The sequence below is a fragment of the Salvelinus alpinus genome, chromosome 5 (genome assembly GCF_045679555.1).
Source record: "Salvelinus alpinus chromosome 5, SLU_Salpinus.1, whole genome shotgun sequence".
Lineage (NCBI taxonomy): Eukaryota > Metazoa > Chordata > Actinopteri > Salmoniformes > Salmonidae > Salvelinus > Salvelinus alpinus.
This window is the reverse complement of record NC_092090.1, coordinates 28,962,229-28,979,390: the sequence shown is the minus strand read 5'-3', so window position 1 is coordinate 28,979,390 and position 17,162 is coordinate 28,962,229. Positions and strand designations below refer to the sequence as shown.

General features: G+C 43.8%; 1 protein-coding gene across 2 annotated transcripts; it reads right to left on the bottom strand.

Moving 5' to 3' along the window:
* Positions 1-74: 74 nt before the first annotated feature.
* LOC139575852 (xaa-Pro dipeptidase-like) lies at positions 75-10,136 on the bottom strand. Of its 2 annotated transcripts, none has more exons than XM_071401223.1 (15): positions 10,003-10,136; positions 7,522-7,705; positions 7,165-7,292; positions 6,960-7,023; positions 6,745-6,792; positions 6,562-6,623; positions 6,407-6,451; positions 5,429-5,504; positions 4,228-4,274; positions 2,661-2,729; positions 2,408-2,485; positions 1,722-1,870; positions 1,276-1,460; positions 936-1,127; positions 75-676 (listed from the first exon to the last, which is right to left on the bottom strand). In XM_071401223.1, the coding sequence occupies exons 1-15, from the start codon at positions 10,041-10,043 to the stop codon at positions 560-562; spliced, it is 1,485 nt and encodes a 494-aa protein (XP_071257324.1). In that variant the 5' UTR covers positions 10,044-10,136; the 3' UTR covers positions 75-559. The 2 variants fall into 2 exon arrangements, with proteins under 2 accessions (XP_071257324.1, XP_071257325.1); XM_071401224.1 differs by lacking the exon at positions 10,003-10,136 and adding an exon at positions 9,767-9,995.
* Between the last annotated feature and the right edge of the window lie 7,026 nt (positions 10,137-17,162).

Below are 17,162 nucleotides of genomic sequence, written 5' to 3'. Positions count from 1 at the left end.
TGTTCCATGACACTTTATGTTCCCTGGCATTTACAAATGGAAGCACAATCTACAAATGTCACAGAACGCAAAACTGCAAATTAAGGGGTTTATTTACTTAAATTGCACTGTATTTTATGAGAATTGTATAAACGTCCAAGAAAATAAAGTATCTATTACGCACAGTCAAAGCAATTAACCAGGCACTGAAATAGTCAACCGTCAACACTGTTTTTACGTGGCAAGATGGCCACAGCAGTTTAATTCACTGCATTTCTCTTAATTTTCACAATAATCATCTTTATCACGAAGAGCTTCAAATAGTATAGGCAGTTTAACCTGCATTTGTGTACTAGTGTTAGGCTACTGATACTGCATTCACTGAGATTAAACAGACACCTTTCAAGATTGGAAAGTTGTGCATCTAATGCATCCATTACTGATTATATATGGCATAATGTAGATAGGCAAGATATCATTAGAGAAACTGCATCTCTTACATCAGAAAACAGATATTCTCTCCACATTTAGGAGTGAAAATACCATTTGGTTAGATCAGCTTGGATATGAGCGACGTTATTTAGAAGGATTTTCCACAGTCGGCCATGAAAGCCTCAATCTCCTCCACTGTACGAGGGACACAGGTGAGCAGCTCCATTCCGCTGGCAGTCACCGCAATGTCGTCCTCAATACGGACCTGGAGAGAGGAGGGGAAAACATCCAGTAAGACACATGAGGGTCAGAGCCAAGGTTAATAATAAACAGTAGATAATTGTCAGGGGGGAGCAGTTATAGCAGAAGACTTAACAGAACAGCATAATGTGTATATTATTTGCTGCCATGGAGTAGATTGAGACAAAGGGGTCTCTATGTGCAAGCTTTGGGTGGTTAACGTTGACAGTAACACCAGCACATAAACTAATGAGTATAAACTGTCTGTGGATAGGTAAACGTACCCCTCCAAAGCTGCGGAAGCGGGTCAGCACTTCATTGTTGATGAAGCAGCTCTGGGCTGGGTTGGCCAAGGCCTGGTCCAGCAGGTGGTTGATGAAGTAGATACCAGGCTCCACAGTCAGGACCATGCGCTCCTGCACCAGACGGCCCATCCTCAAGCTCTTCAGACCGGGCTCGTTGACGCGCTCAATACCCTGTGTAACCAAGAACAAGCAGCATGACACGGACGTTAGCTTTGTCTAGAAGGATAGAGACATATGTCTTTTTGGAAGTGTATTTAGAACTTTCTGTAGCACTGATCATTGATGAATAGAATACTGTATCTATCTCTCTGGTACTGACATCTGGGTATCCGCCCACGTCGTGCACGTCGATGCCCAGCAGGTGTCCCAGGCCATGGGGCATGAAGACAGAGCCCATGTGGACCTGCAGCATGTCCTCCACACTCCCACGCAGGATCCCAATCTTCACCAGCTCCTCTAGGTGAACCCGGTCAGCCAGACGGTGCATCTCTGTCCACTTGACCTCTGAAACACAAGACCACCTTCAGTCAGGTTTTTAAATCTTAGGTTAAAAGTTTCAAAGCAGCCTAATATGCAGGTGATAATGACTGGTGGTGAGGATATGGCATGTTCTGTGGTAGTCTTCAGACTTCAACAACTCAATATTAGTCAAACCATAGAAATTAATATATTAAATGTATAATCCTTCCTTGTAACCAAGCTAAGTATGTACTGTATGTTCAGTGAATGCTTCCTCAATCCTGCCTGTGGACAGTAGGATCATACCTGGTTTAATGGCAGCCATGACAGCCCGTGATGACTTGAGCACAGCCTCATAGATGGCCTTCTGGTCTGGAGTGAACTTTCCATTGGCTGGGAAGGAGCAGGTGATGTCAGAGGAGTAGCAGTAGTATTCTCCCCCCATATCAAACAGACTGCAAGGAAAAACCACACGTCACAGTTAGATCAGTGTTACTGCTCACCCAGAGGGCTCTACAGCCATTCCGGCATCATTATTTCCAAACATAAATCAGAGAAATTGTTCACAGCATGTACATCAGAATGAATACAAGTTTTGCCTTTCAAAGGTGCTCATGTTGTGTCACCATGGGCGCTCCACACAGCCACTTTAAATCTCCATCAGTAGCCCTATGCACACAGTAGCCTGACTTATGTTCAAACCCAGTCCAAGCTGTGCTCCATCTATGAGTAAACCCATGGGAGAGCCACTCAGTGGATCCAGCTGACAGGGAGAACAAAACAACACCCTACTATACTAATGACAGCAGGGGAGGTGTAGCTCTGAGTATTCAGTATTCCATTAAACAAAACAACAGATCACTGCAGGTGTTTTTGATATACAAATCCAAGACAAAATGAACACAGAATCTAATAAAACCAAGCAAACAACCCAAAAAGGACAATTAAGGAGTGGAATAACTTCACATCATGTGAAATGATCGCCGACTTACCACATGTCTCCGTCATCGATGGTCTTGTCATTGGGAGCTCCTGCATGGCCGTAGTGCAGGACTGAGCCGTTGTTTCCACTGTTGAAGATTTAAGCATACGAGTAGGTCATTATAGAGGCACTCAACACACGTCAGATAGAACAATAGCACCTCATTTCTGTACGTCAAAATGTAACACAGATGATGTCACGCATTTCAGATATGTTCTCCATTAAATTAACCCATTTCTGTGTAGCAAAGGGAAGTGCCTTACGTTCCACAGATACAGGTGTAGGAGGTGTGACGCATTCCCCCATGAGAGTAGCAGTAGTGCTGGAACAGGCTGCAACAGAAAAGCACTGACATGAGCGACCGTACACAAGAAGCTCCACAGCTCTAACAATGACAATATAGGAGGAAGTGTAATCAAGGGTTAACCTCCTTTTTGATATTGGTTAGCCTAGAATACAAGGGAGTCATCTAAACCTCCCACCTTGAAGATCTCCATCGCCTGATACTTAACTGGAGGATAGTATAATAAAAGCATTTGGACTCATCTTCACTTGGTTATTGGTCTATTCACTGGAGACTTGAGTCAGTGATTACATATTCTCTGCTGCACGTTCTTGCTGCAGTCAATTAGTCAGATAGTGAGCTGGCGAGGGGCGCTGCTATAGTAGCTCAGATTATTTACATTCTTCAGCCTCCCAGATGAAGGTTTAATTAAAAACACAAAAAGCTGCCAGCTAGAAACAGGAAATTGATTCAGCTCAGTGGGTGGCTGTTGCTACATCGTAAAATACACTCCCCTCCATATGTATTTGTACAGTGATGCCATTTTTTCCATTTGGCTCTATACTCCAGCATTTTAGGTTTGAGATCAAATGTTTCACATGAGGTGACAGTAAAGAACGTCACCTTTTATTTGAGGGTATTTTCATGCAAAATGTATCTGTTTAACCATTTAGAAATGAAAGCACTTAATGTATTGTCCCCCCCATGTGAAGTCATTATTAGTATTTGGACAAATGCGCTTACAGTGTATCAAAGTAGTCAAAAGTGTAGTATTTGGTCCCATATTCCTTGCATGCAACGACTACATCAAACTTGTGACGCCACAAATTCATTGGATGCATTTGTAGTGTGTTTTGGATTATGTTTTGCCCAATAGTAACAGAAATAAAATGATTAGTCATCATTCACAGTGAGTAGATAAGATATTTCTGAACACTTTAAATAAATCATGATAATGCCATGATTAAGAAAAATCATGAATGATTCATGAATAATCAGTGAGATGCCATTCAGAGGCTACAAAAAAAAACATGCTAACCTCTCACCATTACCAATAACAGGGGAGGATAGCATTTTTTTGGGGGGGGTGGGGTGAGTATGATCTTTGTGCCTCTAACCTTTTCATTTTTCACGATTCATTCACGATAACACATGAATATAGAAGTGTTTAGAAACATCTTCTATTCTTACTTATAATAAATGCATCCAACATGATTTTAGTCACAAGCTTGATGTAGTCATTGCATGCAAGGAATAAGGGACCAAATACTACACTTTTGACTACTTGAAAACACTAAGTGAATTTGTTTTGAAAACACTAAGTGAATACTTATGACTTCAGTAGTGATCAGATTAGACGTGCTGTGAATGTAGTTTATCCAGAGGAACACACCTTGATAGATAAGGAACGTACTGTTTTACCATCACCTTTATGGTCAGACGGGACATAGTACACCACATAGCCTTTCGTCATACAATATACTTTTATACGGTACAAACAGTTCAATATAGCTGGCATACCCTTCATGATAAAAAGCTCCACTCACCTCTCCATTTCATATTCTTTCTGTCCAGGTCTCACATGCTTCATGATCTGAGGAGAAAGACAACAGCACTTCAGGTTGGCTGTGCCTGTGATATACAAGGTTGCAAGTGGGCAATGATGACTCTGAGATGTATTCTTTTAGCTTTGATTATATTAATATATTACTCATGATATAACAACATGGCGAGCTCCAAAAGTATTGGGACATTGACACATTTTTGGTTGTTTTGGCTCTGTACTCCAGCACTTTGGTTAAAGTGCAGACTCCCGGCTTTAATTTGAGGGCATTTCCATCCATATCAGGTGAACCGTTTAGAAATTACAGAACTTTTTGTATAGTCCCCCCATTTTAGGGGACAAATTAACTTATTAACTGTACATGTGTATTAAAGAAGTCAAAAGTTCAGTATTTGGTCCCATATTCCTAGCACGCAATGATTACATGAAGCTTGTGTCTCTAGAAACTTGTTGGATGCATTTGCTGTTTGTTTTGGTTGTGTTTCAGATTATGTGGTGCCCAATATAAAGGAATAGTAAATAAAGTAGTGTCATTTTGGAGTCACTTTTATTGTAAATAAGAATAGAATATGTTTCTAAACACTTCTACATTCATGTGGATGCTACCATGACTACAGATAGTCCTGAATGAATTGTGAATAATGATGTGGAAGAAAGTTACAGACACACACATATCATACACCCAAGACATGCTAACCTCTCAACATTACAATAACAGCGGAGGCTAGCATTTTTTGGGAGGTATGATATTTGTGCGTCCAACTTTCTCACTCATCTTTATTTACGATTCATTCAGGACTACTCATAATCATGGTAGCATCCACATTAATGTAGAAGTGTTTAGAAACATATTCTATTCTTACTTACAATAAGTGACTCCAAAATGACACAATACATTATTTACCATTAACTTATATTGGGCACAAAATAACCTGAAACTCAACCAAAACAAACAGCAAGTGCATCCAACACGTTTGAAGAGTCACAAGCTTGATGTAGTTATTGCGTGCTTTGAATATGGGACCAAATACTCAACTTGACTACTTTAATACACATAAGTGAATTTGTCCCAATACTTTTGGTCCCCTAAAATCCAAAATGCACAGATCAAATGAGATGAGTCAGAATCTGGAGCTCCTTCTCCCCCTGTGGCAGGTATGTCTGTCTGTCCTGCAGGATTTTACCTCTTTATGGGCTTCACTGGAAATCCGGTTAGTGTATCGCAGGACCTCCAGCTCCATGTCAGTCTTAGTCAGTCGGCTGCAGGAAGAAAAGGAACAAGGAGTCAAGGGCCTCTTAGATCAATATGCCAGGTGTGTATTTCTATATTATAAACTGGGTGGTTTGAGCCCTGAATGCTGATTGGCTGAAAGCCGTGGTATATCAGGCCGTATACCACAGGTATGACAAAACATAACTTTTTACTGCAATAACGTTGGTAACCAGCTTATAATAGCAATAAGGCACCTCAGGGTTTGTGGTATATGGCCAATATACCACGGCTAAGGGCTGTATTCAGGCACTCCACATTGCGTTGTGCATAAGAACAGCCCTTAGCTGTGGTATATTGGTCATATACCGCACCCCCTCTGGCCTTTTTGCTTAATTCTATCATGCACAAACACTGGCTTATAGCACCCAGCCATAAACAAAAGAATGATGATGAAAGCTAAAGCTCTGTGTTTATGTGTGTATGTGTGTATGTGTGTATGTGTGTATGTATGTATGTGCTTTATATTTGGTATCTCATAATGAATGCAGAAATAATACCTGTATTACTCATCCATTCCTCACTGCCGGAGGAGCCTTACACTCTCCTCTTGATCTTTCAGGAAAATCAGCTTCTTACCATATTGTTAGTGAGGTGTTTTTCTGATTCTATTCTTGGTCATGGTTTCTACCACCCTTTATGTCTTAATGATTCTGCCAGGTCGCAGTTGTAAATGAGAACTTGTTCTCAACTGGCCTACCTGGTTAAATAAAGGTGAAATAAAAAAATATATAAAAAAAATCTCTACACATTATAGATGCAGTCAACACTTCAGATGACTCAGTGTGAAACAGCCACAGACTAATAAGGCTTTACAAAAATAGTTCCACATAACAGAAAAGCAGCAGCAACCAATGGTTACGAGCTGGATATAGTATCATACAGTACTTACCATTCCACAATGACTGGATGCAGAAGAGTGTTGTTCACTTGGAATCTGAAATATAAGACACAAGATCATATTTATCAAGGTAAAACATTCAACCAAATAAATTAGAAATACCAGTTTGATTCAAATGGATATCAATTGATGCCAATTAAACGTACTGACTGATTCCTTCAAAGGAGGCTTCGCGGCAGATACTCCCACTATCTGTGTTCTGTCCACGCTGGAAGAAACATAATATAATTACCAGGCCCACTTTCAAGTCTCTTAAAATTATACTTTATCTAATGAATTCCTACTGTAAACCACTATCATAGCATCAACATGATATATTAAGGACATACCAAAGTGAGAAGAGCTCCAAGCTTCATCTTGGAAAAGACATCAGCAATCTGTAAGAGTTCAGACAGAAAGGCAGAAGTGTTGAGGGATCAGAGAGAACTGACACTATCAAATAGAGGGAAATGAGTGAAGCTACAAGATCACAAGCTAAGCTACAACACTACAAAGATGGGTAAGGTGTACAGTATGTGCATTCAAACATGACACACTAACTTACATTACAGGTGTATTGCACCTCATCGACGGCGTATTTCTCCTTGAAGTATTCCCGCGGATGGATCCTGTCAACAGACAATGACACAATCGGTTTTAATGAGAAGGCCTAAGGAGTATTCTTGTGAATCCATGATGCTGAAAGTGGTAGGCTGTCTCCTGAGGCTGATCACATTCACATATAGTTTGAGTTACAGTCACTGACTCACTCTCCCATCCAGGTTGCATAGCTCTCAGGCAGCTTGGGGACAAAGAGGATGGATTTTCCAGTGTCCACGTCGATGGCTCCGTAGCAGTCGGCTTCAGTCACTCCAAAAGCCCAATGGAAGAAGGACTCCTACAAAAAAGAACCACATGAGTCAAAAGAGTCAGCCAGGGTCTGCTCAGTCACACCTCCATCCATCTCATTAATGCGTGATCCTATGTGGCTCAGCTGGTACAGCAACGCTAGGATTGTGGATTCAATTCCCGCTGGGGTCATCAATATGAAAATGTATGCACATCGCTTTAGGATAAATGAGTCTTCTAAATGGCATATCTGTAATTGACTGTTATTAAACATGTACCTGTCTGAAGAGCATGTCTGTATCGGTGCAGTATCTCTGCTTCTGCTCCCCTCCCTGCAGCACGACTACAGACTTGGGGGCCACCCCATCCTTGGCCTTCAGGCCTTGGCACAGTCGCTGCCGGTTCTCAGCAAACAGGGCTGCTGACACTCTCAGGGTGTCTTTACCCAGCCAATACACAGGTCTACAGAAAGACAGCATTGGGAAATGGGTTAATATGTTGTACATTACTGTCTAGTAGTTTTCTATTTTCAGTTAGCTAACACAAATGCCTGCCTTTGTTTCAGTTCGGCTGATTCTTTCTAAAACAATAATCGACAAAAATACTTACAAACCCTTTAGTAAATATAAAATGTAAAAAACAAATCGTTGTTTATCATTATACTGCACACAGTTATGAAAGTTCAATTTTTTGTGAAACTTTAGCAGAAGTGGTGAGGACATAGACGTTGACCATTTTTAGGACTCAAGAGTTTTACACTCAACAAAAAAATATGATTTTGCACAAACTGTAGAACAGTATTGCCCAAAATGGATCTGGTTTCAATGATCCCCAGTGTGTGGTAAAGATAACACTTGATCTCTGGAGAGTGCTCCCTTACTAGTGTGATTTAGTAACAACAAAGACAGATTTACATGATCAAAGGTCACTAAACAGAGTTGTTGATCACCAACCTGCCTCAGATTGTCAACTCAACAATAAGATGTCTAAACACTTCTGTGATCATGTGAGTGGGTTTCAATGTGCACTTTCTGTTTTAGAGATGTAGTATATTTAAACAAGAGCTATGATAGGAGGATAGAGTATAATGCATCATATCACCTCTATATCAGAAGCCCTGCATGCCAGGTAGGCAAACTGTTCTGAACCATTTCAAACTCCACGTACCCGGCGGACCAGAAGAGCTGTCGTTAAATCAAGTGCGCTGGCCAATTAGATAGCTAAACATTTGATTACCATGCCTAGTAAGGCTTCCACGACCCCACAGCAAAGTGTGATACTAGCCTACGTGAGATTTCATAACTTAAAACCATGACCAGAGATAAACTGTCAAAGAATACAGAAAAACCTTTTACACCTTTTACAAAACACGCTTCTCCCTACTTCCTCTCGCGCCACAGCTGCAATTAATTAGTAGCCAAGTGTATCGATAGGCCTGCGTTTTTATTATTAGCATCTCGTAATGTCTATTTTAATATTGAGGAATATTTCACATTCTCTAGTCATAGGAACATGAATTTGTGAATGAGGCAAAAGTAATGTGGTGTGACTCGAGTTTTGCCATCAGTGGTAGGACGGCATCCTCTCTCTGGCCAGTTTCACCGGACGAATGGAGAGAGCAGGGACAGTGAGAGGTGAACCCTCTGCTGCTCTCTCCCTCTCTCCCCTGAGACTGACCATCAGATGCAGGTACCATCAGTCCAGTAAAATAAAAAGTGAATTACTTCAATTTATGCTCAGCTGTGCCTCGCAAGTGGTACAACTGATCTATTTTGTTATCAAAGCTCGAGTTTTTAAATATAATATGGTCTTAGAAGAACAATATTGGCAGGCCAAGCACATATAGCCAATATGCTGTGATAATATTTTTGGCCTACTGCACAAACTTCATTCCTACAGAACTGTTTTTATTCATGTTGAAAAGGCTTACATGTTATTAAAATAATCTGAGTGGTAGACCTCAGCTTGTTTTTTGACTGCAAAAGTGATCTTGACTCAGAAAAGGTTGGTGACCACTGCAGTAGAGTATTGCGATACTATTTTTGACAATATATCAATTCTATGACTGCAAGTATCGATTCTTTCTTTTTTATGCAATGTAGTTAATGTTGGATGTATCTGCGAAAAACTTCGGTATTTTTTCTGTAATGTTAGTTTGTCTTCAATCTTACTTTTAAATGGTGAGGCAACATGTTTTCAGCACTTGACTAATCAAAATGAGTTTATTATTATTATGCCTCTCTCCTGTCCCTCTGCCGCAGACATATAGTGAGCAATATTTATTTAACATCGAATTGTGATAAATCGTGATACATATAGAATCTCAGTACATATCGTATCGGCACCTAGCTACTGTAAGTATCGTGATAATATCGTATCGTGAGGTCCATGGCAATTATTTCAGAAACAACCCATCTGTCGAGAGACTAGCTAATATTATCCACAAACTGGAGCTGAAACCACCCATTTTTTCCCTATTTTGCGAATAAATTTCAAGTTAGACATGCTTAGTTAGTTAGTTACCTGGCAAAGTTGCTGATTGATGCCTGACTGCCAGCCTGCAAAGAGTACGCCGCTCTTTTCTTATGTTTGACAGCTAGCCCCGTTAACGAGAGTTAGCTTAGATGATCAGGTTTATGCAGATAGCTAGCGAGCTAACAATTTATGCATTATAATTTGTTCAATTCAGAATCAGTGGCCAAGTACGCTTAACACAAAGATAAACCATAGAAATAATACAGAACAGAATATATACTCACTCCTGTCGTGCAGCCATGTTGCTTAAGACTGGAAGTGTCATGTGACACTTGTCTTCGCTTGTGAAGCCGATCAGCTGATTTTGGCTAAAGCGAGTGAGTGCTGATCAAAATGTTTCAAAATGTATGTCGGCATTATGTGATATCAAGCGGCGAACCTGAATGATGCTTGAAATAGTATGGCCATTTATTTGATCCACTAACTTGAAATATATGTTAGGATTGTATTGCATTGCAAGGTCTTTATAACTGTCTTTCAGAAACCCCCCAGGGAGTTGTTTCAGTTTCAAATCCACTTTTTTTTTTATCAGTAAACATCACACAATATATGTTTGTGTTGGATATATATACTGTTCAGCTTTTAGTTTTTATTATGAACCAACTTTTGACGTGTTATTTCATTCTCAATTTCATTGTCACTCTTCAGTGAATATTCTTGATATATTTTCTCACTGAGAACTTCTACAGAAGACTGTTCTAGTGCCCATCCCACACAAGTTATGTAACTTTTTATGGCCTTTCTTTTATCAGAAGCAGCAATTATTTCAACACTTAGTTCAAGGTTCAAGAAAGCATTTGCAGACACTGTGTGACTGAGGCTGCATTTACACGGGCAGCCCAATTCTGATCTTTTGTCAAAAGATCTGATCTGATTGGCAAAATACCCATTAGTGGCAAAAATATCTGAATTGGGCTGCCTGTCTGTCATATATTGAAAATGCATCCCAGCCCTAACAATATTGACTATTACTGATATGCCCACTTGGATTAGGAGGGCAGTGGGGTGAATTTGTCTCAACTGCACAGATGAATGTAACCCATTTGAGACCTTATTACAGTGTAATTATAATCTAATAACCCATGTTAATGTGTACTAGGTAGATAAGTACAGGCAGTAAAGTTGTACTTTCCACCGCTAAATCAATATCAGAAGATACAGATCAGTACTGTACTCGATACAGCATATACTTCCTAGCCAGTGTAAATGCATATGTTATTTCCCTGACAAGGACCCCGCTCCACATCCTGACCAACACCAGACATACACCATTAGACAACAACAGACATACATACAGACCATTAGAACTACTGCTATAACTTAGAAATATAATTCACATATCAATGAGTTGCTTGTGCTTTGTACTCTGCCTGGATGCTACAGAGTACAGAGAAATGACAGACTGCACCTTTAATTGAGACTCTAATTAATCCGTTTTTGCGGTCCAAACACTTAAAAGACACACCCTATCCCCTCAGCCCTCTAATTAAGTGGACACTTCTGATGGCGTATCATGACGTCTGACGAGTATACACTTGCAAGGCAAGGGGCGAGGGAGGGAGGAATGATTTTTAAATAGACCACCCTTGGCCGGAAATTCATCACTCGTTCATCCCGTGATGATTGTGTTTTCAGCCACGGGTAGGTTGTGGGTGCTTTATATGCGCTACAGTCAATTATGAGTGCATGTCTACTTATATTAAATATATAATTATTAATATACGCCTACTGTATGATAGCTAGCAAATGAATTAGCTAACTAACGTTAGCAAGCCTAGCTGGAACTTCTGAAGAAGGATTTTTTTTTTCTTTCTACAATTTCAAAAAGATAACCAGACAAAAACATATTTACTGAGACGTGTTTGTGCCGTCATGTGCATTAATAGCACCATTTCTAACGTATTTGCATTCGTTTTTACTTACAATTGTATGTTGACTTCTCCATTGATATTTTTTTAAAGTTTTCACCGACTTGATTTATGGGTTGTTTCAGGCCCTGGAGTGAACATAATTGTACACTTGCAAACGCCTATCTAAAAACGAGGGCTGAGGGGTTTACGTTGTAAACTTCCCTTGCTTGGCTAATCATTTGGACAGCCCTCCAAGATGGCGACGGGGAATCCCCCAAGGGCATAATGCGAGGGTAAGTGGACGAGGGTGTGTCTTTTAAGTGTTTGGACCGAAACCAGTGTCTCACCCTGGATGGTTCAGGAAGTACTGACATCTGGATATCCGCCCACGTCGTGCACGTCGATGCCCAGCAGGTGTCCCAGGCCGTGGGGCATGAAGACAGAGCCCATGTGGACCTGCAGCATGTCCTCCACACTCCCACGCAGGATCCCAATCTTCACCAGCTCCTCTAGGTGAACCCGGTCAGCCAGACGGTGCATCTCTGTCCACTTGACTTCTGAAACACAAGACTTGTGTACTGTGGACTGGATCTAGTATTCACTATTAAAGGCATAGCCCATTTGATTTGCTCACAAGCATATATGGATGAAAGGAGCTGACACTTGATTTAGACATATTTGTAAGTATGCATGTGTTTAATGAGAGCCATGATGGTCTGTGATGACTTCAGCAAAGCCTCAGAGTGCTTTCTCCACCCATGTCAAACAGATAATAAATTGTTCCCAGCATGCACATCAGAATGAATAAAAGTTTTGAGCGGAGGCGGTTTGCCTTTCAAAGGTGCTCATGTTGTGTCACCATGGGCGCTCCACACAGCCACTTTAAATCTCCATCAGTATCCCTATGCACACGGCAGCCTGCCTCAGGTTCAAATACAGTCAAGCTGTGCTATGTTTATGAATAAACCCATGGGAGAGCCACTCAGGGCTACAAGACTAAAGGATCCATCTTCTGTGTATCAATATTTAAAACCTGCTCAACTTTCAACCTCTAAGACAAACTGTCACGTTCCTGACCTATTTTTATGTTATTTTGATTATGTTTAGTTGGTCAGGGCGTGAGTTGGGGTGGGCATTGTATGTTGTGTGTGTTTGGTTAGTCTATGGGTGTTGTATGTGTATGGGATAGTGTTTGTTAGGTTGTCTAGTTATGTCTATGGCTGCCTAGATTGGGTCTCAATCAGAGACAGCTGTCATTCATTTGTCTCTGATTGGGAGCCATATTTAAGGTAGCCATAGGCAGTAGGCTTTTGTGGGTGTTTGTTACCTGTCTCTGTGTTTGTGTTCTGCACCAGATAGGTATGTATCGGTTTTGCACGTTTGTTATTTTGTAAGTTGTTGGTAGTGTTCACTTGTTCTTATAATTAAACATGTTGAGCACTGGCTACGCTGCATTTTGGTCCTCTCCTTCACCCCAGGAAGAAACCCTTTACAGAAACACCCACCAAACCCGGACCAAGCAGCGTAGCAACGGGGAGCAGCAGCGGCCCAGTACACAGGACAACTGGACACAGGAGGAATGGTCTTGGGAGATCATGGATGGAAAAGGACCCTGGGGAAGGGTTGGAGAGAATCGCCGTTCTCGGGAGAAGAAGGAGGCAGCCACAGCCCAGGAGCGGTGGATTGAGGAGGCAGCACGTAAGAGAGGCTGGAAGCCCGAGAGGCTCACCCAAAAATTTCTTGGGGGGGGGGGGCTAAAGGGGAGTGTGGCGAAGCCGGGTTGGATACCTGAGCCAACTCCCCGGGCTTGCCGTGGAGTGAGAGGGCGTCGTACTGGTCAGACACCGTGTTATGCGGTAAAGCGCACGGTGTCCCCAGTACGCGTGCTTAGCCCAGTGCGGGCTATTCCACCTTGCCGCACTGGGAGGGCTAGGTTGGGCATCGAGCCGGATGCCATGAAGCCGGCCCAACGTATCTGGCCTCCAGTACGTCTCCTCGGGCCGGCGTACATGGCACCAGCCTTACAGGTGGTGTCCCCGGTTCGCCTGCATAGCCCAGTGCGGGCTATTCCACCTCGCCGCACTGGCAGGGCTACGGGGACCATTCAACCTGGTAAGGTTGGGGAGGCTCGGTGCTCAAGAGCACGTGTCCTCCTTCACGGTCCGGTATATCCGGCGCCACCTTCCCACCCCAGCTCAGTACCATCAGTGCCTACACCACGCACCAGGCTTCCAGTGCATCTCCAGAGCCCTGTTCCTCCTCCACGCACTCTCCCTATGGTGCGTGTCTCCAGCCCAGTGCCTCCAGTTCCGGCACCACGCACCAAGCCTCCTGTGCGTCTCCAGAGCCCTGTACGCACTGTTCCTTCTCCCCGCACTCGCCCTAAGGTGCGTGCCCTCAGCCCGGTACCTCCAGTTCCGGTACCACGCACCAGGCCTAGAGTGCGCCACGAGAGTCCAGTGTGCCCTGTTGTTGTTCCCCGCACTAGCCTGAAGGTGCGTGTCCTTAGCCCGGTACCTCCAGTTCCGGTACCACGCACCAGGCCTACAGTGCGTCTCAGCCGGCCAGAGTCTGCCGTCTGCCCAGCGGCGCCTGAACTGCCCGTCTGCCCAGCGGCGCCTGAACTGCCCGTCTGCCCAGCGGCGCCTGAACTGCCCGTCTGCCCAGCGGCGCCTGAACTGCCCGTCTGCCCAGCGGCGCCTGAACTGCCCGTCTGCCCAGCGGCGCCTGAACTGCCCGTCTGCCCAACGCCGTCTGAACTGTCCGTCTGCCATGAGCCTGCAAAGCCGCCCGTCTGCCATGAGCCTACAGAGCCGTCCGCCAGACAGGAGCCGCTAGAGCCGTCCGCCAGACAGGAGCCGCTAGAGCCTTCCGCCAGACCGGAGCAGCTAGAGCCTTCCGCCAGACCGGATCAGCCAGAGCCTTCCGCCAGACCGGATCAGCCAGAGCCTTCCGCCAGACCGGATCAGCCAGAGCCTTCCGCCAGACCGGATCAGCCAGAGCCTTCCGCCAGACCGGATCAGCCAGAGCCTTCCGCCAGACCGGATCAGCCAGAGCCTTCCGCCAGACCGGATCAGCCAGAGCCTTCCGCCAGACCGGATCAGCCAGAGCCTTCCGCCAGACCGGATCAGCCAGAGCCTTCCGCCAGACCGGATCAGCCAGAGCCTTCCGCCAGACCGGATCAGCCAGAGCCTTCCGCCAGACCGGATCAGCCAGAGCCTTCCGGCAGCCATGACCAGCCAGAGCCGTCAGCCAGCCATGACCAGCCAGAGCCGTCAGCCAGCCATGACCAGCCAGAGCCGTCAGCCAGCCAGGATCCGTCAGCCAGCCAGGATCCGTCAGCCAGCCAGGATCCGCCGTCCCTCAGCCCGGAGCTGCCGTCCCTCAGCCCGGAGCTGCCGTCCCTCAGCCCGGAGCTGCCGTCCCTCAGCCCGGAGCTGCCGTCCCTCAGCCCGGAGCTGCCGTCCCTCAGCCCGGAGCTGCCGTCCCTCAGCCCGGAGCTGCCGTCCCTCATCCCGGTGCTGCCCCTTTTCCCGGTGCTGCCCCTTATCCCGATGCTGCCCCTTCAGTTAGGTGGGTTTAGTTGGAGGGTGGTCATTGGGTGGGGGATACGGAAGCGGGGAGTGACTATGGTGGTGTGGGGACAGCGTCCAGAGCCGGAGCCACCACCGTGGACAGATGCCCACCCAGACCCTCCCCTAGACTTTTGGTGGTGCGTTCGGAGTATGCACCTTGAGGGGGGGGTTATGTCACGTTCCTGACCTATTTTTATGTTATTTTGATTATGTTTAGTTGGTCAGGGCGTGAGTTGGGGTGGGCATTGTATGTTGTGTGTGTTTGGTTAGTCTATGGGTGTTGTATGGGATAGTGTTTGTTAGGTTGTCTAGTTATGTCTATGGCTGCCTAGATTGGGTCTCAATCAGAGACAGCTGTCATTCATTTGTCTCTGATTGGGAGCCATATTTAAGGTAGCCATAGGCAGTAGGCTTTTGTGGGTGTTTGTTACCTGTCTCTGTGTTTGTGTTCTGCACCAGATAGGTCTGTATCGGTTTTGCACGTTTGTTATTTTGTAAGTTGTTGGTAGTGTTCACTTGTTCTTATAATTAAACATGTTGAGCACTGGCTACGCTGCATTTTGGTCCTCTCCTTCACCCCAGGAAGAAACCCTTTACACAAACGTTCATGAAGAATCCAGTGGGTATGTTAAAGAGGCTGTCCAAGAGTTCCCCTTTCAAACACCATCATCTTTTTAATAGCCTCATAGATGTTTAGTCTTTCAGCGGTTCTGGACCAGTTCTGACTGACAAATAATGCCAAAAAGACCCATCTGTCTGCTCTCCGATTCCACTCTCTAAGCAGAGCTGACTTGAAGTGTCAGGTTTCAGACCGACATTTGCATAGGGAGTGACCTGTCACATTTTCTGGCCTATCCAGACAAAGAATTGATTATCTGTTCCTCTGAGCGAGTGAGCCCAGCTTGAGAGACGACAAATGAGCGGTGACAGTCTTGCGAGTCCAGCCATTGTGGTTTCATCTTGCTGTGATTTTCTCAGCAATTTAGAGCTCTCAACATGAAAAAATATGAAATATTTTAATATAATTTAAACATCACTTTCTCTTGGTCACAGAAGGATGAAATCACTTTGTGCTTAAAGCTGAAATTGTCATGAGTATGCACACATTTTAATGGTGTTTGAATTTAGGAGCAAATTCTCTGTCGACAGTTATATAAAATAGTGCCAATATGGTACTGTCACTAAGTATGATGCTATTTATTTTACAGCTATAAGAAATGTGAAATCTTATAGTAAGTCGTTTCGGTCATAGGAAATCTTCTCCTAAATGTCCACTGAGCTGCACAGAGACACCATTCAAATGTGTGCATACTCATTACAACGTCAGCTTTAAGCACAAAGTGTGACCAAGAGAAAGTGATCTTCAATTATATTAAATTCTGTAATCAAGAGAAAGTGATCTTCTAATTATTTCGTATTTTTTCATGTTGAGATGAAAAATTATTTGATTGGTACTATATTTAGAAAGCATTTCAGTCATTTCAAGTCCTATTGCCCCACTTTGTTGAATCAGAAAAAAATAAAACCATATACACTGAACAAAAATAAATGCAAGATCCAACAATTTCAGAGATTTTACAGAGCTACTGTTCATATAAGGAAATCAGTCAATTTAAATAAATTCGTTAGGCTCTAATATATGGATTTCACATGACTGGGAATACAGATATGTATCTGTTGGTCACAGATACCTTAAAAAGAAGGTAGGGGAGTGGTTAAGAAAACCAATCAGTATCTGGTGTGACCACCATTTGCCTCATGCAGCGCGACACATCTCCTTCACATAGAGTTGATCAGGCTGTTGATTGTGGCCTGTGGAATGTTGTCCCACTCCTCTTCAGTGGTTGTGCGAACTTGCTGGATATTGTCGGGAACTGGAACACGCTGTCGTACACGTTGATCCAGAGCATCCCAAACATGCTCAATGGGTGACATGTCTGGTGGGTATGCAGGCCATGG